We start from the raw sequence: 27,814 nt of genomic DNA on the forward strand, positions 1-27,814 counted from the left end.
AGGAGGCCTACAGAATCAGAATTTAGGGAGAAAGGGCACCCTGACCAGCTGGTAGGGCATCTGCCCTGTGGTGGAATGAAATCATCGGGTTACTATTGTTCAGCAACCAACTTCCTATTTTTGGCTACTCATATATATAGCCAGTGTGCACTAGCCAGGTTAACTTGGTTTGACATTCATCATCATACAAAAGAGCCAACTGCCGTCCAGGAACATCCATCTCAGTCTTTTTATGAGCTCGGTTCATGAGAGTCTCATTCTGGTAGTGACCCTTTGGGTACACGGACCATACCAGGCTCGCTGGCTTACCAAAACTTGGCCGGTGCTGATGCCGCCCGATTCCCAGGGAGGCCAGCCTGCCTCAGTGGATGGACAGGCTTACGTGATTGTGGTACGCTGTTTACTCCTGCTTCTCTATCCCTCTCTTCGTTCCCGGGTTCATTCACCCCCAGCCCAAATCACCTCATGTATGGGATATCATGCTTCCAAACCACTTCTCTCCAACCTTTCCTGCTGCCTCCTCCTCAAACATGGTTGTTATTACAGGACTATTTTTATCTTGTTCAAGAATGCTTCACGTGTATGAAGCCAAATTCCCTGGCCTGGCTTTTGCTGTCTTCCATAATTTAGCCTCATCATGCTTTCTTTTTCATGACAGCTCAAAATGCTCCTCGTCTGTCTCCAGGTCACTCAGTGTCGCTCTCTCACCGATGGTACCATGCCTGTTCTCTGCCTGCAAGTCCTATCACTACACATCTTCAAAACACGGTCCCCGCCCATCAGCATTCCCCACCAGTCATTGGAAAGGATGGGAGACAAGGTTCTTGAAATAAAGGTTTCCTGACCCTACCACCTCTTGCTCCCTCCCACCTCTTGCTCCCACACAGGAAAGCGACACCCTGCTGTGCTCTTGTATTGTCTTGTATGTGGCTCACATACATATGTCCCTTTCATGTCCCTTTGGGCTCTTAGGAAAGCCTCGCTGGCTTAGGGGGAGAGGCCCTCTCAGCGCTGGGCACTGGCAGTCCACCCAAGAAATCTCCCCGGGCACCTTCAGCAGTGCTGGCAAGCGGAGACAAAACGTGGAGTTTCACTGCCTGCCATGGGCTTCTCCAATTCACTTCTCACTTGAAGTCCCCAAACAGCACATCTTCCACAGGCACCTCTGACTTCCAGGGCAACTCTCAAGACCTCGGCAGAAAGTGTGTGTGTGTGTGTGTGGGCGGGTGGGGGTGGGGGTGGGTGGGGTGTAAAATCAAAACCAGACTGATGTGAAAGGCTCAAGGAAAACCTCAGGAAAGAAGAGACACTAAGCAAGGTTGTGTGTGAAATACTGGTTTTTATTGGTTGGCACAAGATTACAACCTACAATTCCAATGCCCTTCCCTCCCACACAGTTCAAATGGAAGGAAACTGATGAACACATAGAAAGGAACAGCACGCTCACAGGATGAAGCATTTGTTTTTACAAAAAGGAGTGGGATATGGGAATGGTGGAACCTTAGGGAAAATACCAAAGCTCTATCCAGACTACAGAGGGGTCTGTCTGTCCTCTGTTGCTGGCACCACAGAAGCAGACACCTTAGTACAGGAGAATTGCTACATACGACTGGCCTGCTATGGAGGGGAAAGTGGACTCCCATCAGCTGTGCTCCTGGCTGGACTGTTTCCTTTTCTTTTCAGCCCTTCCTCCACAGCCCTGATTGTCCCCACAGGAAAGCGAGGCATGAAGGAAGCCTAAAAACACCCGCCTTGAGAAGAGGAAACAAGAAAATTCAGTTTTGGCTGCCTTCTCTGGACCAAATTCCACTGCCCTTAACTCAAAATGGCACTATGCGGGTCTTCCTACGAGAAGATACTGGGGAAGAGGCCAGGCCTGGGCAGGTGGCCCCAAGTGGGCGGGAAGGAAAACTGGAACTTTCCATGCAATACCAAGCAAGGCTGTTTTGGAAACAAAAAAATGGAAAATAAGTCCCTACAGCCATGGGTTGGAGGCTTCAAAGTCCTGGAGTGCATTTGGATTGGGCTAAGGGTGATATTATTCCAAACCCCAGTTTCAAGCTGCAGCATCAGGTCCCAAGAGGTAAAAGGACCATAACCAACTCCTTCCATACAAGTGCTGTCCCTCAGTTTCCTCAGTTTTGTTGAGCTCACGGGGGTTATTTCTGCCAACCTTGCCAAGGATATGAATACTCAGCCCATTGGGTGTTACACTTTCTACCCTTTCTAACAAACAGGAGGCACACCGCCTACGCAGGTGATACCCATACACTCACTCCGTAGAATGGTCACCAAAGGACTCCGGTGACCTAATGACGGGAAGGGTAAGTCGTCTGCTTTTCTAGGCAGCCCTGATGGAAGGGGACAACAGCAGACTACTGGTAGGATCAAAACAGTCTGGTTAGAGCATGTGGGTTCCCCCAGGGGACTGGTCCCTTGGGGGCATGGGCCCCCAGCTCTTATCTCACTTCTGGAGATATTATCAGACTTGATGTTTTAAGACTCAGCTAAAATGTATGAGCACTAGGGGGAAGGGACAAAGACTATGTTTAACTTTTTGAAAAAAGTCAAAACATTTTAGCTACATGCCTCAATTTAGGGGGTTCTCTGGAAATACCAGTTGAACTCGGCCAAAGGGAGACTGCATCTGGACAATACACTTGCAAAAGGAGAGGAAGCACATCTAGTTCATCGGTTTCAGAACTGGAATGGTCCCAGGGATTTTCACCTTTCGGATGCTGATGGTAGATGAGTGACATGGAGGGAATCACAGTGAGGAAATCCCTTAAAAAAAAAAAAAAAAAAACCCTCAGACCGTTTAGAGGCCATGTCCTACAGCCCAGCAAATGGAGCTGGGGCCTCAGTGCCTCCTCAGAGATCATCTACCAATGTCATTGTAGAGGAGGGGAGGTAAGATCCTTGAAATGAAGGTGGGGTTGGCCAGAGCAAATTTAAACATGCTATGAACCGGCTTCCATACTCTCTCTGATACACTTGGGTAGGCTAGAGCCACTTGCTTTATTTTTACAACAGCTCCCAACATCCTCAAATGCTCCTGACTTCCTTAAGCACATGGCAAACTGGCAGCTATCTTTCCTTCTTAGGAACTAAATTTTACTTATTCTAACCATCTGCCTTTTCTTGGATAAACTAGTTTGAAAGTTTTCAGACCACAAAATAATAAAAACAGACCTGATGTGAAAAAACTGCACCACATACTGTTATAGAGTGGACCAAGTGTTTTACTAACCACTAAACACAACAGTGTGCTGCTGGGCCCTGGACTCACTCGTGCATGTGTCCCAAGCAACACATCTATGTCCATTTGTAGGTGGGAGTGACAGGGGGAGGTTCTCAGGGGCTAAACAAAACACCTGAAGCAAATGAGATTTTGGAGAGGACGGTCCCCTTGGATTCTGAGCAAAAAATGCATAAGCTATGTGAGAAGCAGCAAAAGGGAAGGTCTGTCTGCATGCTGCGGCTTCAATGGCTGCCATTCCCTTTGGAGCTTCACGTTCTTGGGAGGGATACAAGCCGCCCACTTGCCTGAGCAAAGGCCCTTGAAGTCCTCCCTTCATTTCAATGCCTTGGAAGTTCTCCAAAACCTAACTTCAGATCTGTTCCCTGTGGAGGCTGTATGTGGGACAGACCCTTCTGGTTTGTGGGTGTCTTGATTATCAGCCTCTACCTTCCTAGGCACAAGTCATTATCTGTTACGCCGCTGGATCTTTAGATAATTTGTTAGTGATACATTTTCCCCAACAAAGAGGTTAGAGGCCAAGGTTTAACCCTGAAAAGCTTTTTTTCTCTCCCCCCCACAACGGGACAATAAAGAGCATGACAGAGGCTACCATTTTCAAGTTGGGATTTATAGGCAATCTCACTGGAAAAGTGGTTTCCTGAAGGTGCCACTTCACCCCATACTGGGGATGGGGGCGGGGACATACAGTCTCAAGGCTGAGCACTGGGATTTAGCCATCATGCTATTTCCCTAAAGAGGCCCAAAGACTTCCAATTTTGATCTAAATGCCTGATTGGGCCCTCAAGCCCACAACAATTTTACTAATTGTTGAAATGTTCTCTGAAAGGTATACCCCAAAGATAACTTCCACAGGCAGTAGGCAATTTAGCAGGTAATTGTTCCAGAAACAGAATTTATGTTCCTTAAATCCATGAATACAGTCTTCACATCTGGCCTGGGTGCAAAGTGTGTGGAAGGATGGGCAGCACATCAAAATGGTGAACTTGGAAAGTTACAATGCTACCGATTTTGTATCTTTTAAAGCCAACCTCCAGGGTTTTAGACACTTTTGGTGTTCTAGGGACCTCTTTGTGGGATTAAGAACTGAGACTGTAAACCAAAGGAAACCTAGAATTAATTATTAAACAACTGATTGGTGGAGGAACAGAAGCAATGCCTGTCTACCTTTTAGATATTAATCTTGCTTTTTTGTCGAAAGGCACTTTCTTCTCCAGCAGAATCCCTCCTGGTGTGAATTCTGAGTTAATGTAGCATCCCTCTGAGCTCCCCTTCAAGTGGACCGTCTCATTTTTTCAGACAACTAAAGCTCCATAAATCTTCACTATAAACAAAGCTTCAGGGGAGAGACATGCCTTTTCCACTTAGAAAGCTTCATATTGCAGACTCATAATCATGTGACTGTAGCCTCAGCTCAAGGAGCATGTCCAAATCCAACCAAATGGCATTCTTTCTTTCTTTGTTAATTTTTTAAGGGGACTAAGAGGACAAACTATTTGATGAATCTGAAGGTGAGAGGTATCATTTTCTCAAATGTTCTGATTAGGCTTCTCACATCCCCGAAAGGTCATCAGCTATGGCCAAAATGTGCAGCTGCCTTTGTAGGGACAGAAGTAGAAGGCTTCTGGCCTTTAAAGGAGAGCCTAAAATCTTCAGGTTGCCAGGGACTGTGGTGATCTCAAGCCACCTAATCAACAGACAACAGTAGCTTTTATGGACTGCAGCCAATGCTTCCCAATTTACCACCTGAACATCTCAAGTGTCTCACTGCTTTAGGTGACATCTAAAGTGATATGGAAAAAACAGCTCTTCCAGGATGGCGAGGTCTCTGTTGCAAGGCTCACCCCCAAGAGGACAGAGGCTGGCCCTGGGCTGCTTTCCGGCCTATTCCAAGTGAAATGGGTGCCCGGATGGACCAGGGATGAGGTCACTAACATGGATAACTGCACAGCCTGGAAGCCCCCCTACCCCCAGCCCCCACCCCCCGGCCTTGAGGAAATGGGTTCCTCTCCAGCAGGGCTGAGAAGGAAAGACTGTCGCCTCAACTGGGCAGTATGACCCATGTAGCTTCAGGTCTGACCTCTTAGAGTTTCAAGAATAAGAACCACAGGGGCTGTTGCATTATTTCATCACCATTAGATAATCTCACCCCAGAGCCTCTTGAGCAAACATGCCTCCTATTTGTTATAAACCTGTGTGGTATTTTCTGAAATGCAGATGGAACCAGGACGAGGCTTGATCATCAGTTAACAGCTAATCTCCATTTCCCTTAAAGCAAAAATTCGGCCCTTTGTGACTTTTCCAGGTAGTTCTTCTTATTCTAAATTTTCTCTCAACTAGTCTGGACTTCGAGAATAATTCAGGAATACTCAGATTCACACAATTGTGGCAAAGATCCCGTTGTGATTATTAAATCCTTTTTGGGAACCAAAAGAAATGTAGCTCGGGCTATGCTGTTTTAGAAAAAGATCAGGTGGGGAGACCAGCAGAGGCATTACTCCAGCACTAGGTGGAAATGACAAGCACATCCAGCACGACGTGTGAGCTGCACATCCAGATCTAGCAGAAGACACATTACTCCTTGGAAGAGAGGTTTGGAGTTGGGGGGCTGCTCCAATGAGCACTGCATGTGGGCAAGAGAAAGGGGAAGGAAGAGGAAGAATGGTTCTGTGTGGACATTTTTTTCTTCTTTTCAAAACAAAAGGTGATTTTTTTTTTTCTAAGCTAGTCAAGGGACCTTATGTGGACTGACTCCTAACATCAAAACAGAAAATATGTGTCACGAAGGAACTTGACTGTATAGCAACGTGTTTACAAAACTGTTGCAGGACTCCCAGAGGGCAGTAGCCTGCTCTCCTCCCCAGAGCCTGCGAGAGGCAAGGCCTAGAGCTAGAGTGCACTGCATCCGGCCACGCAGAGGGTGGAAATCCTGCAGTGAAGCCACCTTCCAGGCCTTCTGTGGCCTCACAGGGGGTGTTACTCCTATACTGTTTGATCCCTCCAGATGGCCTCAGCTCAGACTCAGCAGTGCGGGAGCCTTTTCTATGCAGGGCAGATGGGGCAGCAGACACTTGTAAAAACAAAACAAAACTGTCAATTCGTTAACTTTTCCATCCTGCTAGTTTAGTTACAAGAAAGATCAAGATTCTTATTTCATGGGCTACACCATTCTGGAAGGCTACAAAAAGTCGAATGGAGCTGACTCCTGGTAGTCCTTTCTCTTTCTTCTCTCTCTCTCTCTCTCTCTCTCTCTCTCTCTCTCTCTCACACACACACACACACACACACACACACACACACACACACACAGTCCTGGTCCCAAAAGATGGCATGACCTCACTGATGCATTCCCAGTGGCTGCAAATTGATAAACTAAAAACAAGGTTTCATTTAAAAATATCCAATGCTATCTTTCTCTATTCTGAGCATGTTGGACTGTGATGGACACCCTAGAAATAAACAGAATCCAGGACAGGCAAATTCACTGTGAGAAAGAAACTTTATAGGCAGCCCCGGTGGCGCAGTGGTTTGGCGCCGCCTGCAGCCTGGGGTGTGATCCTGGGGACACGGGATTGAGTCCCACGTCGGGCTCCCTGCGTGGAGCCTGCTTCTCCCTCTGCCTGTGTCTCTGTCTCTCTCTGTGTTGCACATGGATAAATAAAAAAAAAAAAAAAAAAAAAAAGAAACTTTATATCTGCCCTGTACCCCAGAAGCTGTTTGTGTCCAGCCTGAATAAGGTGAGTACTTGCAGAATTCATGGTAAATCGGTGTCAAAGAAATACTCCGCAAGTGGGATCATTTTTGTGCTTTCTTCCGTTTCTCCTTGCTTTCTTTGGGGAAGCATATAATGGCTACCGCAACCGTGGTCTAAGTAATCCATCACAAAAGGGCGATGACTACACATCAGTGAAGATAGCCATGGTGTTATGGTGCCAGGGAGGGAAAAACACCAATCCCCACTCATCAGGATCCCAGTGCAACAGAAAATAGCACCAGTTTCAACAATTCTGGCATTGGACAAAGCCTCTTTTTGTCAGTTAAGAAAGCATCCGCACAATCTCCCCAGTTAACTGCATTAATAGGATCCATTCATGTCACTGAAAAATACTTCTTGGCACAGTTCACTTTCCTGACCCAAGACGCCAACATCAATCCAAACTGGACTCGTTGGGGAATGTGTTGTGACACCAGCCCAGTAAAAACATCTTTAGATCATGAAAAAAATGCACGAATTACTATTAACGCTGCACTTCTCTTTTTAGGAGCACTGCCTGTTTTCCTGCAAAGTACTTTTGAAACAGATCGTAAAGGTAGAATTGAGCTGGAAGGATGTGTTTTTTGGATACTTAGTGCTTGGTTGAATTTATTACATTTTCTCCTTTACTCATATGGACAGAAACTCCAAATGCTCTCAACTGGGCAACAAGCAGCAGGATGTTTGTTTCTGAGCAGGACATGCGAACAGTGGGCTGGTATTTAGACTCCAGTCCCATGGTGCTGTTCCTGTCCACTGAGACCCTACTTGGGACAGAATTCCTTTCCCAGAGGTAGGACAGTAACCTAAGGAAGCTGTGGGCACTACTTGTTGGTTCTGTGTCTCAAGACTGGGAGAGAAGATGAAACACAGCAGATAGCAAGATTTAAAGTTCACCGCAAGACTTCCCCAAAATGTTAAACACTAAATGACACAGGCCTATGTCATATCTACATATGTATATATACACATACATCTTCTAGTGGGAGGGAAGAGCAAAAGCTTTTCAAAATTTGAGTATTTATTAGAATTTTTAAATAAAGAGAACCACAATCTTAATTTCACATCTTGGCTATGTTTTGACAAAGGAGATGCCACTCAGGGTACAGCAACAAACTCCTGCCCTAGCCAGGGACTGATCAGTGTCAAATCAACTGGCCCCAGCCCTCCATCTCAAGACCCTTTCCTGTTTACTTCCCAACTAAACAACAGGACTGGCACATGAAGCCAGCATGAAGCCTGTATCAAAAACCAACACGACAGTTGCTAGTGACCAATGCTTATGTCGCTACTCTAGTAAACGACTGAGCATTTTCCCATACCACTTCTCAGCAGACATCGAAACCTTCTGCATCCCAGCAGGAGACAAACTAAGTATTTCTGAGCATGCTCCATGGTGCAATTCCAAGTGCTGTAGCATTACAAAGATAAGCAAACACCTGAATTTTCCTCCTGTGTACTTTTCAGGAACTTAACATGGTTACCCAGGATGGGGAAAGGACCGTACACACACACTTGCCAAGTACAAGCTGGATGCTTCAGCACAAGGACAATATCCAGTTCAGCACGGTGTAAGGCATGTATGCACAAGGAGAGGCCATTGTCGGTGACAAGGAGTATTATGGAAAAAATTCCCACCAGCAGGACAGAAACAGTGCTTGATGCTCCAGTTTTTTAGATAGTAATCCCAAGAATCCAGTTCAAATCCCTACTGTCAACACGTAGGGAAGGAATTCAATTTCTACCACTGTTTCTCCAGGTCTGAGCTGAGGCCATTTGCTCCTGGCTTGGTAATAAAAAGGGAAATAGGTTTCTTCCTGTTTCTTTCTTGGCATGGAAACACAGCTTTCAGAAGAGAGGGCCATGAGTCCTGGGACTGCTACGAAGGTAGCTACACTCTTTCCGTACCCTATGTAACTACAGTCAGTGACTGGGAAAAGGGAGGACAGGAAAGCTTACCTAAACACTAGCATCAAAAACAAAAAGGGAAGTTAACTGTGAGGCTCTCCATTTTAGAAACACCCGAATTTAAAAAACAAAACCTTGAAAAATTAAACAGTTAAATTCCTCTTCTAAAAGTCATTTATTTACATATTATATGCCCAGTATATAATGTGTAGATAAATGTATCCTATGGTGGAAGTGACCAACCTACAGGACTCAATAGAGCATTACAGGACAAATTCTTGAAAGGTTTCATCTCATATTGGTATCTTTTAATAAAAAAAATTAAAAATCAAAGAAAAAATGTCTGGCCAGGGCTGGGGTGAGACAAACAGGAACGCTTCAGAATCCAAGGCAGAGGGAAGGCTGTTTGTCTCTTTAGACAATTGTAGGGGTGTGAAAAGGAAGGGAGCAATCATGCACAAAAGTACTTACAAATTACATACCCACCCCCCACCCCCTCCATAAAAAGAGAAGAAAAAGCCCACTTAACACCAAACAGCAACACCATCAAGAACCCCTTTCTCTGCTGCCCATCATGCCTTATTTGGAGAGGAGGCCTGTGAGGAGAGGTGAAAAGAGCAAGGGAGGGAAGATCTGCACTCCAGTCTAGTTTCCAATTTCCATTCCTCTTACGCGAAGTCTTCAGTCATCTGATGCCTGGCATGGAGCTCTGGGAAGAAACCGAGTACGTGGTGGCCACGACCGGGGTGCCATTGTTGGCTGAGTAGCCTTGCCTCAATGTTTCAAAATACGACGCCTGCACTGGTTTGTGATACTGCAGCACTTTTATGGCATCTTCTATTTTAAACCATTCCCTCTTCCTTCCTGTGGGGGCAGAGAGAAAAAGAAATGAGGGCAAAAGGGAAGCAGTGGCATGTTTCTGATCTTACAACTTGGGAGAAAGTGTCGAGTGTCGATGAAAACAAGAAGGCAACATCATCAAGACTTTAAAACCGTGCATTATAAAGGTATTTTTCCTCACAAGAGTATATGTTTCAAATACCATACAGCTGCCAATGCCCAAGAAAGGAAGACATCTGAGAAGTGAACCGTGTGAAACCTGCCCTCCAGGGAGAACCACTGCTCCTGGTTTCCTCTTGAGTTCCTGCGCCTCTGAGCCTTGCCCGGCTTGTATGGCAACACCTGAAGCCCAGCCAGCAACCCCCATCTTCTGCATAAATCAACACAAGTGTCAGCTTCTAGAATTACTAGGATGGCTGCTTTATAATCAGTTACCTATTTTATTTTATTTTAATTTTTAAAGATTTTATTTATTTATTCATGAGAGACATAGAGAGACTCAGAGACACAGGCAGAGGGAGAAGCAAGCTCCATGTGGGGAGTCAGACTCGGGACTCGATCCCTGGACCTGGTGATCATGCCCTGAGCCGAAGGCAGATGCTCAAACACTGAGCCACCCAAGTGCCCTTTCAGTCTGTTTTCTTTCCTTTTCGTGTTTAAGATCCTTTATTTTTTTCTCTTATAATAAAAGATCATTGCTTAATACTGGGAAAATGGAAGTGTAAAGAATATGATTAACACAACATTAGAAACCAAAAATGACTACTCTCAATAGCTTTGTGCCTTTGTTTTTCTTTCATCACATTTGAAAAAAACACTGCACTGAACAGCTATAACTGGGATCATGCTCAGATGCTTTAAATCCCGAGAAGCTCTAATAAGAGTGTTGTGGTTAGAATCCTGGACGCTGGAGCTAATATCCTGGGCTCCAATCATATTACTGGCTCTTATGAATGGTCAGTTTGGGGCAAGTTACTGAACTAGGTACTGAGCTGTGCCCCACCTTCCTCATCTATACAGATAATAAATAGTATCTATCTCACAAGTCTGTTGTGAGGATTAATTAATATGTAAGACATTTGAACCATATGTGGCCCATAGTACATGCTATGAGTCTGCTTATTATTATTATTCCTTCTTTCTTTTTATTTCACACTGTTTCTTAAGTGCTCTTCTAAGTTATAAAAAATATGAGGGGCGCCTGGATGGATCAGTCAGTTGAGCATCTGAATCTTGATTTTGGCTCAGGTCCTGATCTCAGGATTGTGAGATGGGGCTCTGCACTGGGCAGATGGGGCCTGCTTAGGATTCTCTCTCCCCCTCTCCCTCCCCCACCCCCCCACTCCCCCAGCATACACACTCTCTCTTAAAAAAAATAAAATAAAAAAGCTTTATGGTTTTTTCTTTCTTTTCTTTTTTTCTAAAGATTTTATTTATTTATTCATGAGACACTAGAAAGAGGCAGAGACATAGGCAGAGGGAAGAGAAGCAGGCTCCATGCAGGAGCCCAATGCAGGACTTGAACCTAGAACTCCAGGATCATGTCCTGAGTCGAAGGCAGACTCTCAACTGCTGAGCCATCAAGGCGTCCCTGTTTTTTCTTTCTTTTAACCTCCCAGAAGATGCCTAGAACTGAGGTATTAGGAATAAAACACTGAACTCGGAAGGCCTCGTTTTATATAATGCCAAACTGCTTTCCAGAGAGGCCATCCCAATGCACAGTCCTGCTTGTGTGTGCTGGAATGTCATTTTTACCACACCTGTCAGCACTGCTACCTTTTCTTTTGTCATTGCCAATTCTTTAGGTGAAACCGAGTACTTTTTAAAATTTCATTTCAAATTTCTTATTTTCATATAGCTTTAATTAGTGTGTATATATACGTGTGTGTGTGTGTGTGTGTGTGTACATATATATATATCTGTACCCTTTCTTCATTCACCAACACTGACTCATAAGCACTTTGCCATGGTAGATCAGTTTTCGTAAGTACGTGTTTAACAGTTGTGTAACAGTCCATCAGATGAATGTACTCCAGAACACTTATCCTTCACTGAGGCATCAAATGTTTGAGACCCAATTTCTACCTGAAAAAGGCTCATCTGCAGGAAGGCTCATAGGCTTATTCTCCATATTTTAGATTATTTCAATATTTCAATTCCTGGAAGTAGTATAAGGTGAAAGGCTTGCTGGATATTAATAGAGCAATGGTACCTTGAAAATTCATATCACAAGTGTGTGACTCCCGCCTGACAGAGTGCTCTGAGGACAGGGCCATGCCACATTCATCTCTGTCTCCTTTTTAAGTTTTAGCACTAGCTGTCAAGGAGTCTATTTTTAATAAACCCCTACTGAATTTATTTACTTAAGCATATTGCATTCTTACCAGATACAAAGCTGTTAAAAGCTGAAGGGCCACAAAATGCCCAGATCAGCAGTGTGAGGGGCATGATGGCAAAGCACATACACACAATAAAGGAAAAGGTTTTAGCAAATGGATTTTATTCCATTTGCCAATTCATAACCAGTTTTTAAATTATTAAACTTTTCTAGAATATACTTTCCTACAGAGGTAAAAGATTAAACATTAAATCATTGAGATTTTTAGTTCTAAAGACACACACTCCATAGTAATCTGAGAGAGCAAAGAGAGTGGCTCCTTAGGAGAAAGGGAGGGGCACCCGAAGGGGAACACGGCTGAACTGGAAACTGCTCCTACTACTCTGTATCTACGAAAGGGCTCTGGAGGGAACAGCTCACCCCACCAGGTCAGCAGCTTTCTCCAACAGTATGAATAAACACCACAAGGAACAACAAAGATTCTGCTCTCAGCTGGGGTTTCGTGGCCAGCAGCAGCCCTAGCATGGTGGAAGACAGACAGTATCTGCTGAGGAGGGTCCAATTTGACTTGGGAAACAACTGTTTTTATTTTTACACGACACGTTTCTATTTGTTGACCATGTACCCACCTTCAGCTTCCTTTAGGACACTGCAAAACACTAATTTTCATTAAGTTCAAAATGGACATGCTTCTTTCATTAAACATGTCCTTCTATGACTTCTTTTATCTGGCTCATTTCTGGTTCTGGGTCATGACCTATTGTGTGGCAACGGCCCTGTGGTGAGGAGCATTGTGGAGGCTATCTGGGGACAACTTACCAATGTTAACTGAATCTTCCCAGTCTTCCAGCACTTCTGTGACAATGAGCACATAGACATACGTTCTGTGCTTCCTCTCCTGGTTCTGAAGGGCAAAGAGAGGACAGAGGAAGAGCTTTCCCTTAGAGAGCTGAGATTACTTAAGTGAAACACACTTTTAGCCATATGTCCAGAGAGCTCAGACACAGGCATTCCATTTACTCTGAGTCGTCCTATAGACACACAGGGAAGAGCACCAGATGACCTATCAAACATGCTGCACTTGCATTTCAGGTTGCGCTCTTTGGCTGGCCTTCTAAAGCCCAAGCTTTAATCTCTTTTTTCTTTCCCCTCACAGGAAGGCCGTGAGAAGGAAGTTTGCGACCACTCAAGAAAAAGGCACCCAGTAAATGTAACTCGCTAAAACACAAGAAAGAGAGGAGGCTGTGGGTGGGTGGGGGTTCCAGTAATGCAAGCAAGCTCATTATCTCATGCATCTCCCCTTCTACTAACCTTGCTCATCTTTATTTCCCCATTTCTCACTACCTTCCACTTTCCTCCAAACTTCTATCCCAGCCTACTTCACTTCGTTGTTTCTTCCGCCTTTCAAGATAGTTACTTGATCTCTTTTTTTTCCTTCAATCTTCTCTACACTTCATCTCCCCTCCTCAAATCTTGGGAGAAGAGGAAGAGAGGTGGGGATGGGATAAACCATCCAGGGTTATCTTGTTTGTGCTTCATAGCCACCGCCCTTGCTGTAAATTAAAGGTCAGTGGCAGTGCTGTGTCAAGCAAATCTACTGGTGCAATCTTCTCAACAGCATTTGTTTACTTCGTGTCTGTCATTTTGATAATTCTCACAGTATTTCAAACTTTGTCATTATTATATTTGTTACGGTGATCTGTGATCAATCATTTTTGATGTTACTAATATAACTGCTTCCCAGTGCCACAAAGGACACCTATATAAGACAGTGAAATTAATAAATAAATTCCACTGACCCATCTCTCCCTGTCATTCTCCCTATTCACTGAGAGACAACAAAATTAAGATTAGGTCAATTAGGGGTGCCTGAGTGGCCCAGTCAGCTAAGCATCTGCCTTTGGCTCAGGGCATGGTCTCAGGGTCCTAGGATGGAGCCCTGCCCTGAGCATGGGGCTCCCTGCTAAGTGGGAAGTGTGCTTCTCCAGCTCTCTCTACCTCTCCCCTGCTTGTGCACTCTCAAATAAATAAATTTTTTTTTAAAGATTTTATTTATTTATTCATGAGAGGCACGGGGGGCGGGGCAGAAACATAGGCAGAGGGAGAAGCAGGCTCCCTTAGGGAGCCTGATGTAGGACTCGATCCTAGGACCCCAGGATCACGACCTGAGCCAAAGGTAGGTGCTCAACTACTGAGCCACCCAGGTGTCCTAAATAAATAAAATCTTTAAAAAATTATTAAAAAAGGATTAGACCAATTAATAACCCTACAGTGGCCTCTAAATGTTCAAGTCTCCTACTCTTACTTTAAATCAAAAGCTAGCAATGATTAAGCTTAGCGAGGAAAGCATGCTGAAAGCCAAGATAGGCTGAAAGCTAGGCTGCTTGTGCCAGTTAGCCAAGATGAAAATGCAAAGGAAGAGTTCTTGAAGGAAATTAAAAGTTCTACTCCAGTGAACACATGCATGACAAGAAAGCGAAACAGGCTCACTGCTGATATAGAGATAGTTTGAGTGGTCTGGATAGAAGATCAAACCAGCCACAACATTCCCCTAAGGCAAAGCCTGGTCCAGAGCAAGGCCCTCACTCTCATCAATTCTGTGAAGGCTGCAAGAGGTGAGGACGCTGCAAGAGAAAAGTCTGAAGCTAACAAGAGGTTGGCTCATGAGGTTTAAGGAAAGAAGCCACCTCTGTAACACAAAAAAGTTCAAGGGGAAGTGGCAAGTGCTGGTGGAGAAGCTGTAGCTTCCAGAAGATTCAGCTCAAATAATCCATGAAGTGGCTACATTAAACACAGATTTTCAGTGTAGACAAAAGAACCTTATATTGGAAAAAAGTGCCACCTAAGACTTTCACAGAATGGTCAGTGCCTGGCTTCAAAGCTTCAAAGGACAGTGACTCTCTGGTTAGAGGCAGCTGGTGATTTAAAGTTGAAGCCAATGCTCAATGAAAGTCCTAGCGTCCTCAAGAATTATGCTAAATTGCTCTCTGCTTGTGCTTTATAAATGGAACAAAGTCTGGATAATAGCACATCTGTTTCCAACATGGTTTACTGAATATTTAAAGCCTACTTTTGAGACCTCCTGCTCAGAAAAAGATTTCTTTCAAAATATTACTGCTCATTGACAGTCTACCTGGTCACCTAGGAGCTCTGATGAAGAGGGACAATGAAATTCATATTTTCATGCTTGCTAACACAACATCCATTTCACAGACTATGGATCATGGAGTCATTTCAACTTGCAAGTCTGATTATTTAAGAAATACATTTCATAAGACTACAGCTACCATAGATTGTGATTCCTCTGATGGATCTGGGCAAAGCAAACTGGAAACCTTCTGGAAAGGATTCACCACTCTAAATGCCATTAAAAACAGTGGTGATTCATGGAAAAAAGTAAAAAATATCAATACAAACAGGAGTTTGGAAGAAGTTGACCCAACTCTCATGAGGGACTTTGAGGGATTCAAGACTTGATTCATGTCACTATCTCAGTGTCATGAGGTTGAGCCCCCATCCAGCTCTGTGCTTAGCACTGAGTCTGCTTAAAATTCTCTCCATCTGCCCCCCTGCTCACTATCTTGCTCTCAAAAAAAAAAAAAAAAAAAAGAAATTAAGAAAGAAAAGAAAGAAAAGAAAGAAAGAGAAGTCTAGCCTGAAGATGGGACTGAACTGCTGCTGCAATCTCATGATCAAACCTGAAGAGATGAGGATCTGCTTCTTATGGATGAACGTAGAAAGTAGTTTCTTGAGATGGAATCTACCCCGGTGAAGATGCTATGATGATTGTTGAAGTGACAACAGAAGATTTAGAATATTCCACAAATGTAATTGATAAAGCAGCAGCTGGGTTTGAGAACGGAGTCCCAATTTTTTTTGTTGTTGTTGTTTTTAAAAGATTTCATTTATTTATTCATGAGAGACACACAGAGAGAAGCAGAGACACAGGCAGAGCAAGAAGCAGGCTCCATGCAGGGAGCCCGACGCAGGACCTGATCCTGGGACTGGGATCTTGTCTTGAGCCAAAGGCAGATGCTCAACTACTGAGCCACCCAGGTGGTCCCAGAGTCCCAATTTTAAAAGACGTTTGACTGTGCGTAAAATGCTACCCAACAGCTTCATCTACTACAGAAGAATTGTTCATGAAACGGAGTCAATTGATGCAGCAAACTTCTTATTTTAAGAAATTGCCACAGCCACCCTAATTCTCAGTAGCCATGACCCTGATCAGTCAAGTAGCCATTAACATGGAGGCAATATCCTCCACCAGCAAAAAAATAACATGCTGAAAGCTCATGACAGTTAAACATTTTTTAGCAATAAAGTACTTTTAAATTATGGCATATAATTAATACAGACACTTAAGTGTATGTATACACTTCACAGACTACAATATAATATAAATATGCTTCACAAGCACTGACAAAAATCAAAGAAACATTTGATTTGCTTTTTTTATTCTTTTTTTTTTTTAAGATTTTATTTATTTGTGAGAGAAACAGAGAGAGACAGAAAGAGAGAGAGGGGCAGAGAGACAGGCAGAGGGAGAAGCAGGCTCCACACAGGGAGTCTGACGTGGGACTCAATCTTGGGTCTCTACCTGGGCTGAAGGCGGTGCTAAACCCCTGAGCCACCCGGCTGCCCGGGACTATGGGATTTTAAAAAAGAAAGTAAGCTATCCTCTGCTGGTGCTGCTTTGTTTGGAAACCTTAGTGAAACAAAGATGGTGTCTATCCTAGATTAGGACTGCAGTAGACTGAATGTTTATGCTCCCCACAATGCAGATGTTGAAATCCTAATTCCTAATGGGACAGTATTAAGAGACGGGGCCTCTGGCAGGTGATTAGGTGATAAGGGCTGATTCTCATGAACAGGACAGGACTGGTGACCTGATAAAAGAGACCCCAGTGAGCAACCATCCCCCTTTTGCCCTGTGAGAACACAGAAAGAAACAGCTACAGGTATCCCCTGCTTTTCCAAAGTTCTAGGTAAGCCACTTCACTTTAACGAAAGATCTACATTAGTACCTGTTTTTGGTAACTGAAAGAAATCCTAAAAGGATTTTGCTTTTATAAAAAAAAGGTGGGGGCAGCCCTGGTGGCTCAGCGGTTTAGCACCGCCTGCAGCCTGAGGCGTGATCCTGGAGACCCGGGAACAAGTCCCACGTCGGGCTCCCTGCATGGAGCCTGCCTCTCTCTCTCTCTCTCTCTCTGAATGAATAAATAAATTAAAAAAAAAATCTCAAAAAAAAAAAAAAAAGGTGGAAGACTAAACCAGCATTCAGCATTTATGCTGCAGTAAGCCATTAAAGAGGCAGTGCACACCTGGAGCAGCAAGAGTGGCAGGACTGAACTCCTTCCCTGGGAACTACACTCAGCACTTCCTCATCAAGCAGCCAAAGCTCTGAACTGTGGCTGTGAACATCTGTGCTTTACCTTGATTTATTTTATGATTTATTTTATGCATCTGTTAACAAGATGTATCCTGAGGTACCAGAAAAACCTGAGAGAGGTTATTTTTTGGTTTATGGAAATGCTAAAAAACATTTTCCATATAAGTTAATTGCTTTTTCACTTTCTCCCATTTCAACTTAAAAAGGTTTCATACGAACACTCTACTTTTGGACAGCAGGAGAAACCTTTAACTATGAACCAGGAAGTGGGTCCTCATCAGACACTGAAACTGCTGGTGCCTTGATCTTGGACTTCTTAGCCTCTAGAACTAGAAATCCATTTCTATTGTTTCTAAGCCACTCAGTTTTGTTATAGCAGCCAAATGGACTGAGACAAAGATATACATGTATACATAACATGGTGACTTATATGATACCAAAGGCACCAAAGATTTTAAGACTTACCTCAAAAATTCCAACTAATCTTCCCAATGTCCCTTTTACTCCAGCCTGAAAAGTAAAGAAGAAAAATCAACACATTAATATTGTTTACATTGCTGGTCTCATTCTGAATCAAAGTCCAAGAGGAACACCTTGGGTGGAATCCAGGTCTCTGGAGGTCACACCAGTATTTCTCGAGTATCACAGACCAGTGACAGCAGGTGTGCTCTGAGGAGGAAGGATTCCTCTCATCTCCTCTCCGTCTCTCTCCCCACTGCAAAGCTGCCCAAACATAACAGATAATCAAGGCCATGAAGCCACAAAGAAGATATTCTGAGGTGTTAACTACATTCTTTCATTCATTCATTCAATAAATATACCGACTGCCTGATAAATGTCAGAGGTATAGTGATGAATAGGCTAGAATACAAGATCCACAAGAGCAAGATCATCTGACTTGTTCTTGGCTGTCTGTATACAGTATGCCCACAACAGAGCTCAGCATCTTGTAGAAGCAGCTCAGGAAGGCTTAAGTCAGCAAGTAAATAAACCAGGTGATTCTGCTAGTGACAGAGGTGCACAAATGATGCGATGGACAGAGAGAGGGGGGTGGGATCATACAATGCTTAGGCCTTTGTGCATATACTCTGTATCTCCCATCGGCCCTTTGGGGCCCTTTTTTTGGATCTTTCTGATGCATCATGCGAATTTCTCAGTTTATTCCAATTGATTTTCTTTTCAGCTGTATGAAAACTAAGGTTATTCCACCTCTAGTCATTTGATATTTGATTATTTTTCATTTCTACCTGTTCTTTAGATATCCCATTTCCATTATGTAGGCATTTGTTTCCATGATTTTTACAATCTTTTATTTACTTTAAAAAGATTTGATTTCTTTATTTGAGAGAAAGAACAAGTATGAGTGAACAGGCAGAGGGAGAAGCGGCTCCTGCTTAACAGGGAGCCCAATGCAGGGCTCAATTTCAGGACCCCGGGATCATGACCTGAGCCGAAGGCAGATGCTTAACCAACTGAGCCACCCAGTTGCCTTTGTTTTTTAAATTAAAAAGTTATTCCTTGGGATCCCTGGGTGGCGCAGCGGTTTGGCGCCTGCCTTTGGCCCAGGGCGCGATCCTGGAGACCCGGGATCGAATCCCACATCGGGCTCCTGGTGCATGGAGCCTGCTTCTCTCTCTGCCTGTGTCTCTGCCTCTCTCTCTCTCTCTCTCTCTCTCTCTCTCTGTGTGTGTGACTATCATAAATAAATGAAAAATTAAAAAAAATAAAAAAATAAATAAAAAAGGAAAATTAAAAAAAAAAAAAGTTATTCCTTAATTTACTTTTGAATATCCTAAACATATTTAAGTTCTTTGTCAGACCATGCTATAAAATTCGCTTCATCTGAAAAGTAAACTCATGTTCCAATTGGTAAAGGGCTTACTTGTGAGGCTTCTTCACCAAGCTCTCCAAAGCCTGCTCTTAAAGTGACTATTTAGGACTCCTGCTCCAAGGTGATGCAGCGAATATTGCAGGCAGAGCCATGGTATGGTTTGGCTCCATCTTTTACTGCACACCGCATCTGTGTCCTCTCCCTACCTAGGCCCATATCTTTCTAAAAGTCTCAGCTCCTGGTGTCCTTTCCACCGGGAACCTGGTCTCCCCCTACTCCAAGGGGTCTGAACACTAGCCACTCAAGGCTGGGCAGGTTGCAGGTTTCCAATGACATTCAGCAGTTCTAACCTGTTTCTGATCTATGGAGATGGTACCCACCTTGCTTTTGAACTAAGCTATGTCTTTTTAGCTTTTTATATTTTGTATCTGTCTCTGCTAAAAGTGGGGAGAGGTAAGGGAAGGATGAATCCCTGGAAATGCCTGGGAAATGCTGTAACTTGTTTTCTATTACCACTGCCATGTTATTTGTATAATAAACTAAAAATTAAGGCAAAAATACTTTCTAAAGACAGTAGGTACTCATTAAGTTTGTACAGAATGGGGGCACCTGGGTGGCTTAGTAGTCGGTTAAGTGTCTGCCTTCAGTTCAGCTCATGATCCCAAGGTCCTGGGATCCAGACCTGCATCAGGGTCCCTGCTCAGTAGAGAGTCTGTCTCTCCCCCAGCTCATGCTCTCTCACTTCCTCTCTAATAAATAAAATCTTAAAAAAAAAAAAAAAAAGTTTGTACAGAATGAGCAAAATAAAAAAAAAAAAGTACTCTAAAAGCTCTTTAGAGATATTTAGATTTTTTAAAAATTTATTCATGATAGACATAGGGAGAGAGAGAGAGAGAGAGAGAGAGAGAGGCAGAGACACAGGCAGAGGGAGAAGCAGGCTCCATGCCGGGAGCCCGACGCAGAACTCGATCCCGGGACTCCAGGATCGCGCCCTGGGCCAAAGGCAGACGCCAAACCGCTGAGCCACCCAGGGATCCCCTCTTTAGAGATACTTAAAATAAGAGCAAATTTATAGGCCTAGACTCCTAGGTGAGCTATATTTTGAAAAAAATTTTTTTTAATAATCATCTATCAAAGAATTCTTTTCCTTTCTCTTGCCAACATGCCTGTTCATTTCCCATCCATTCTTTCCCCATGTGGCTTTTGGGTCTACTCAAATGGAAATGTTGACCTTTCCTTAAAACAATTCTCTACATTAAATAATTTTTTTGAATTTTTTAAAAGTTATCTCTTTACACCCAATGTGGGGCAAAAACTCTTGACCCCAAGAACAAGAACCACTTGCTCCACTGACTGAGCCAGCCAGGTGCCCTAAACTGATTCTCTACATTTTTAGAGATAATTGCACTCCATGGCTAGCTAAGACTAGTTAGATTGTACTTCGTGAATTAACCAATGTAGCTGCCTGAACAAGTGGGAGCTGGCAGGCCAGCTTGGACTAGAAAACCAATTTTTTTTTATTTTTTTTTTAAATTTTATTTTTATTTTATGATAGTCACAGAGAGAGAGAGAGAGAGAGAGAGAGAGAGAGAGAGAGAGAGAGAGGCAGAGACACAGGCAGAGGGAGAAGCAGGCTCCATGCACCGGGAGCCCGATGTGGGATTCGATCCTAGGTCTCCAGGATCGCGCCCTGGGCCAAAGGCAGGCGCCAAACTGCTGCGCCACCCAGGGATCCCTAGAAAACCAATTTTGTACCCCAATCATAGGCAGCCTGAACACTCAGATCAACTCCTTTGAGATGTGGTATCTGTGCTCCTGCCTGTGGTCCCCACTGACAGGGCCTATGAGCAGGGCTGTCAGATTGGTTGTGGGGGGAGGGAAGTAAGGAGATTCATAGAGGCCATCATTCATATTTTACTTCTGCAAAGTAAAGAAAGAGTTCTCTTTTGCAGTTCTAACTGTTCAATTTTTTTCTTAAAGAACCCAAAAGTTTAGAAAAGAAAATGATCTCCAGCTTTTTTTAAAAAATATTTTATTTGAGAGAGAGTGTGCACACACAGGGCAGTAGAGGGGTGAGTGGAGGAGCAGAGAGAGAGGGACAAAGGACAAGCAGACTACAAGCTGAATTCAGAGCCTGATGCGGGGCTCGATCTCATGACCCTGAGGATCATGACTGGAGCCCAAGTCGAGTTGGACACTTAACGACCTGAGCCACCCAGGCACCTCAATCTCCAATTTTTAAGGGTGCAATTAACATAATATCATGACAGCTCAATATAATTTTATTTTATTATTATTTTTAAGATTTTATTTATTTATTCACGACACACACACACACACACAGAGAGAGAGAGAGAGAGAGAGAGAGAGAGAGAGAGAGAGAGGCAGAGACACAGGCAGAGGGAGAAGCAGGCTCCATGCAGGAAGCCTGACGTGGGACTTGATCCCGGGACTCCAGGATCACGCCCTGGACCGAAGGCAGGCACCAAACCGCTGAGCCACCCAGGGATCCCCCTCAATATAATTTTATTAAACTTTTGTTTAATAATGGTGTTTTCTGCATTCAACACCAACATATATCTATGATTTACTGTAACAAAGGCAGTTGGAAGAAAGCATAAAATCATTTTCTTTATACAACAGATACATTCTTATAAAGTCTAGTGTAAATTACATAACATTGCCATCTGTACAAAGAATTTCAGTAGCATACATTTTCACTTCTAATTAATCTTCAATAGAAAAAAAAGTTGTAGAAATTAATAGCTTTGTCTCAAAGTTTCAATTTTTTTTAAAAGATTTTATTTATTTATTCATGAGAGATACAGGGAGAGAGAGGCAGAAACACAGGCAGAGGGAGAAGCAGGCTCCCTGCAGGGAGCCTGATGCAGAATTTGATCCCAGGACCCCGGGATCACAACCTAAGGCACTGGCAGACGCTTAACCACTGAACCACCCAGGCATCCTTCAACATTTCAAGTTTTATATCAATATTTATGGGATCTACTTTGCAGAATTCTATCTAAGGTGATCCTGCCAATGATTCTATTGTGAAAAGCAAAGAAATATTCTTATATTTACCAGTTGCTAAATTGAGATTTAGCAGTTTTCTTAGGAGGAGGTGCCTCTTTAGGAAGCAAGAGGATTTCAGTTCTTTAAAGGCATAGTGGTGATCAAGAGGAAGAATCCTCAGAGGTAAAGGTCCTCTAAGACAGAGTTCACTGCAACCATTTTACACTTTCATGCTTCCCCACAGTCCAATTAGCTTTGAGCTAGCTCCCTCTCAACTGCTGCCACAAGCAACAGGAGAGAGTTATTTTTATCTCTCACATGATTCTTGCATGTGGGTCGAGGTAGGTGTCAGGGTCACATCAGACAGCTGGCTCAGTTTGGGGATAAGATTTGATTCAGGGTATATGTAAGTTTGGTCTAGTCAGGGTGCTGGTATGATCTGTTCTCCAAATCACATAAAAGCAGTTACAATTTCAATCTATATGTTCAAAACCCCTAATCTGGTGGAGTCTTAATTTAAAAGCTCATCTTAGGTAGTGGTAAGAATTCTAAATAGAGGATCTAATGCACTTCATTATTCAACAATATGCAGGTGAGTGCTTCCTTGAACTTCAAGGTGTAATATACACCAATTCTAGCATGTGTGGACTAGTTAACAAACATAATTTGAGCAACTGTCTACTTTTCAAAGAAAAATCTCTCCACAAAGAGAGATTTTTTTTTTCCTTTGGGGTGTTTTGCTGAGATTGGAAGTAGCAGTCACTGAGACTCCAGTGATCCCATCCTTCCCTCTTGTAAAAAGCTCTCACACTATGTACACGAGACTTGGGCAAAGGCACTAATATGGATGGGTCTTTGAGAATGCCCCTAAAATGATCTGCTGTCACAAAGAACCCTGGCTTTGTTTTAGTTTGGATGGGTACAAAATGGGTCATCACCTTCTAAAACTTATTTTTTACTCTAAGGTAGACATTTTGGTAGACACGATGGATGCCTAGCCCACAGGTATTCCTCCTTCCACTTTGCTACCAGGAAGATCTGGATTCTGTTCAGGTAAGAGCTATGGCACACCAGGAATGGCACTGGGAATTCTGTTCCCCTCTGCAGTGACAGATTCGGGTGTGCTGTGACCCAGTTCTGGATCAATGGCTTCTGAGATGGTGTCTCTTGTGGGCTTATGGGAAAGATTTCCCACCATGATAAAAAGAAATCCTACACCTTGCTTGTCAAGTGGGGACCTGAAACTTGGAGCTGCTACAGTCACCTTGTGATCATAAGGGGAAGGGCAAGAGAATCACTGAGAAGCTGAATGGAAGTCCTGGTGGCTGAGCTGTTGAAGCAATGTGGTAATGTCCAACCTCTAGACTTTTTTTTTTTAAGATTTTATTTATTTATTCATGATAGAGAGAGAAAGAGAGAGAGAGAGAGAGAGAGAGAGGCGCAGAGACACAGGCAGAGGGAGAAGCAGGCTCCATGCAGGGATCCCGACATGGGACTCGATCCCGGGTCCCCAGGATCATGCTCCAAAGGCAGGGGCTAAACCGCTGAGCCACTCAGGGATCCCCAAACCTCTGGAATTCTTACGTGAAAAAAATAACTGGTACGGTTGAAGCCCCTTTTAGTCAGGTATTCTGGTACTGTATCAGAATACTTCCTGCTACTTCCTTTGATTTAAATGGTAGCTCTCAAAAAATAAAAAATAAAAAAAAATAAATGGTAGCTCTCATAGGAAGACAAATATCCCAAAACAAAAATTCTGAACATCCAAGGGAACTGTAGTATTAAAGCTTGCTCTATTAAAGCAATAAGCCCAGACCCCAAAGGAGCTCAGGGGAGCAACTCTCATGCAAGTATCTTATGAGGAAAGCCAGGAATAAAAATATATGGTCTTCAATTCACATACCTTTCTGGTACTGGACAAACTTAAGTAACAGCAGGAAAGAGTCACAGTGAAGACAGATGAAAGGAGATTTGGGAAGTAATTGTAGTTAAGTCCAGTGAAATCCCATCGCAGAGTTTTTTTTTTTTTTTTTTTTTAAAGATTTTATTTATTTATTAGAGACACAGAAAGAGAGAGAGAGAGGGATCCCTGGGTGGCGCAGCGGTTTGGCGCCTGCCTTTGACCCGGCGCGATCCTGGAGACCCGGGATCGAGTCCCATGTCGGGCTCCCGGTGCATGGAGCCTGCTTCTCCCTCTGCCTGTGTCTCTGCCTCTCTCTCTCTCTCTCTCTGTGACTATCATAAATAAATAAAAATTAAAAAAAAAAAAAAAAGAAAGAGAGAGAGAGAAGAGAGGCAGAGACACACGCAGGAGCAGCAGGCTCCATGCCAGGAGCCCCACATGGGACTCGATCCCAGGTCTCCAGGATCATGCCTGGGCTGAAGGCAGCGCTAAACTGCTAAGCCACCGGGGCTGCCCAGTTTTTTGTTTTTTAAATGAAATCTTTCAAATATCAAAAAAGTAAAGAAAATAAACATTCAAGTAGTAACCAGCCAGCTCTGTCAAATAGTAATGTACCATTTTGTATATTTTTTTATTATTTATTTTTTAAAAATATTTTATTTATTTACTTAAGAAAGAAAGAGAGCAAGTGAGCACAAGGGGAGAGGACAGGGCAGAGGGAGAAGCGGGCTCCTCACTGAGCAGGGAGCCCGAAATGGGGCTCAATCCCAGGACTCAAGTCATGACCCGAGCAGAAGAGATGCTTAACCAACTGAGTCATCCAGGCAACCCCTGTGTATTTTTTTTAAAAATATGTTTAATTTTTATTTTAATTAATTAGCTAATCAATTAATTAAAGACCATGCATTTTTAAAAAAAGAAATAAAACTACTCATACTACTGAAGACCTTGTGTATTCCCCAGCTCTGCCAGAACTAACTACTCAACCAAATTTGGTGTTTATCATTCTCTTGCATGGCTTTATACCTGTACTACTTAGTTATCTACCCACTATTCATGGTAAATAGTATTTTCTAAATGTTTCTCTATTTGATTAAAAAAAAGGATTATACCTTCTGAAACCCTGTCCTCTCAATATCATGATTCTAAATTTTAGATATATTGCAACATGTAGTTCAAATTAATTCATTTTATTTGTTGAACAGAATTCTACTTTAGGAATTTATTTATTATTATTTTTTTAAATTTTATTTATTTATTCATGAGAGACAGAGAGAGAAAGACAGGCAGAGATACAGGCAGACGGAGAAGCAGGCTCCATGCAGGGAGTCCGATGCAGGACTCAGTGCCGGGTTCCCAGGATCAGAACCTGAGCTGAAGGCAGGCGCTAAACCGCTGAGCCACCCGGGCCGTCCTACTTTAGGAATTTATTTACCACAATTAATCCATTTACTTGTTGGTAGACATATAGTTCTGCTATTATTAAAAAACACTGCCAAAAACAAAAACAAAACCCAAAACTTCTCTTGCAGATATCCTTCTTACAACCTACAGTGTGTACAAGTTTAAGATTAAATTTCTGAATCACAGGATAAAAGCTTCAATTTTCCCACATATTATCAAGTTCTTCTATGCATACATCAAAGGCAGAAATGACTACAGTTCTCTACCTCTTCCTGTATCCATGTCTTTTGAAATGTGATTTTATAGCTCTTCCTATCAAGACATCTATTTACCCACTTCTTTACGAGGCTGGCCTAGTGACTTACTTTGGCCAACAGAATGCAGAAGGATGGTATACCTTTCCAAGACTAGGTAGGCCTCAAGAGGCCTTGTACTTTCTCTTATTCATGAGAGACACAAGAGAAGCAGAGACACAGGCAGAGGGAGAAGCAGGCTCCATGCAGGGAGCCTGATGTGGGACTTGGGACTTGATCCTGGCACCCCAGGATCATGCCCTGAGCTGAAGGCAGACGCTCAACCACTGAGCCACCCAGGCATCCCTGAATGGTCTAGATCTTAAAAGGTTATGTATTTTCTAATCCATTACTGCTTTTAAAGAAACTGCTGGTTTCTGCATCTTTTTTAAAAACCATTTTATTTATTTGAGAGCACAAGTGGGGACAGAGGCAGAGGGAGAGGGAGAAGCAGACTTCCCATTGATTAGGGAGTCCAACATGGGGCTCAATCCTGGAACCCCAAGATCATGATCTAAGCTGAAGTCAGACGCTTAACCGACTGAGCCACCCAGGCGCCCCATGGTTTCTGCATATTAATCTTATGTTTGCAACCTTTCTAAGTGCTTTTACTAGTTCTACCAGTTTCTGTTGTGTTCCTTTTTTTAAAAAATTCTTATTTATTTATGATAGTCACACACACACACACACACACACACAGAGAGAGAGAGAGAGAGAGAGAGAGAGAGAGAGAGAGAGAGAGAGAGAGAGAGGCAGAGACACAGGCAGAGGGAGAAGCAGGCTCCATGCACCGGGAGCCCGACGTGGGATTCGATCCCGGGTCTTCAGGATTGCGCCCGGGGCCAAAGGCAGGCGCTAAACCGCTGCACCACCCAGGGATCCCCTCCTTTGGTTTTTTTAAGTTAGTAATTGAATCATCTGCAAATAATGACGATTTTGTTTCTTCCTTTTGAATATTTATAATTTGTAGTTATTTTTGTCTTATTGCAGTGGCTAGGACCCCAGTTTATTTGTTTGTCTGTTTAGGACCCCCAGTTTATTTATTTTTTTAGGACCCCCCAGCTTAATATTAAATGGTAGCATGATAGCAAACATAACTGCCTTTTTCCTGTTAGGAATACCTATAAGATTTAAAAAATATGATGCTCACTGTAAGTTTTACCAGATACACTATCAGGTTAAGGAATTTTTATTTTTAGCTTCCTAATAACTTTCAAGATGAACAGATACTGAATTTTATTTTCTTTTTAAAGATATTTATCTATCTATCATCTTTTTTTAAGATTTAATTTTTTTTTTTAAGATTTAAAAATTTTAAGTACAATATACCTCCAACATGGGGGCTCAAACTCACAACCCATGAATCACATCATGATCAAGAGATTCATGCTCTACCCTGGATACTGAACTTTAATAAATAATTTTTCCTTATTTACTGAAATGATAATTTTAATCTCTTAATGAAGTAAATTATGTAAACATTTTCTAAGACTTGTATTCTTGGGATAATTTAGTGTATTTGCTCTTATTTTACTTGGGATTTTTATATCTGTGTTCATAAGAGAATTTATTGTTCCTTTCTACTTTTAATTATCAGGGTCAAAAAACCCAAGGGCCAAATCTGTCTTGCCATCAATTTTTATAAATAAACTTGCACTGGACCATAGCCATGCTCATTCAATGAAGTACTCTGTATGGGTTTATTAATGTTATGACAGCAGAACTGAGTATCTGTGACAGATACCATATGGCTTCTAAAGTCTAAGTATTTATTATCTGGCCCTTTACAGGAAAGTTTGCTGATCACCGATCTGAGATTACACCAGCCTTACCAGGTGTAGTTATTCTTTTCTGAAATAGTTCTTTTTTTAAGATTTTAT

At 42.9% G+C, this 27,814-nt stretch overlaps 1 protein-coding gene across 1 annotated transcript in view; it reads right to left on the reverse strand.

Annotated features, from left to right (window-relative positions):
- Positions 1-9,196: 9,196 nt before the first annotated feature.
- NUDT3 (nudix hydrolase 3) overlaps positions 9,197-27,814 on the reverse strand; it is a 113,846-nt gene continuing 95,228 nt past the window's right edge. Inside the window, exons 3-5 of the mRNA XM_055329983.1 lie at positions 17,957-18,001; positions 12,919-13,003; positions 9,197-9,785 (exon numbers count right to left, since the gene is read on the reverse strand). Of these exons, the coding sequence (XP_055185958.1) occupies positions 9,607-9,785; positions 12,919-13,003; positions 17,957-18,001 (309 nt within the window). The 3' untranslated portion in view covers positions 9,197-9,606. The remainder of the gene's footprint in view (positions 9,786-12,918; positions 13,004-17,956; positions 18,002-27,814) is intronic.

The sequence above is a fragment of the Nyctereutes procyonoides genome, unplaced genomic scaffold (genome assembly GCF_905146905.1).
Source record: "Nyctereutes procyonoides isolate TBG_1078 unplaced genomic scaffold, NYPRO_anot_genome, whole genome shotgun sequence".
NCBI classification, from domain to species: Eukaryota; Metazoa; Chordata; class Mammalia; order Carnivora; family Canidae; genus Nyctereutes; species Nyctereutes procyonoides.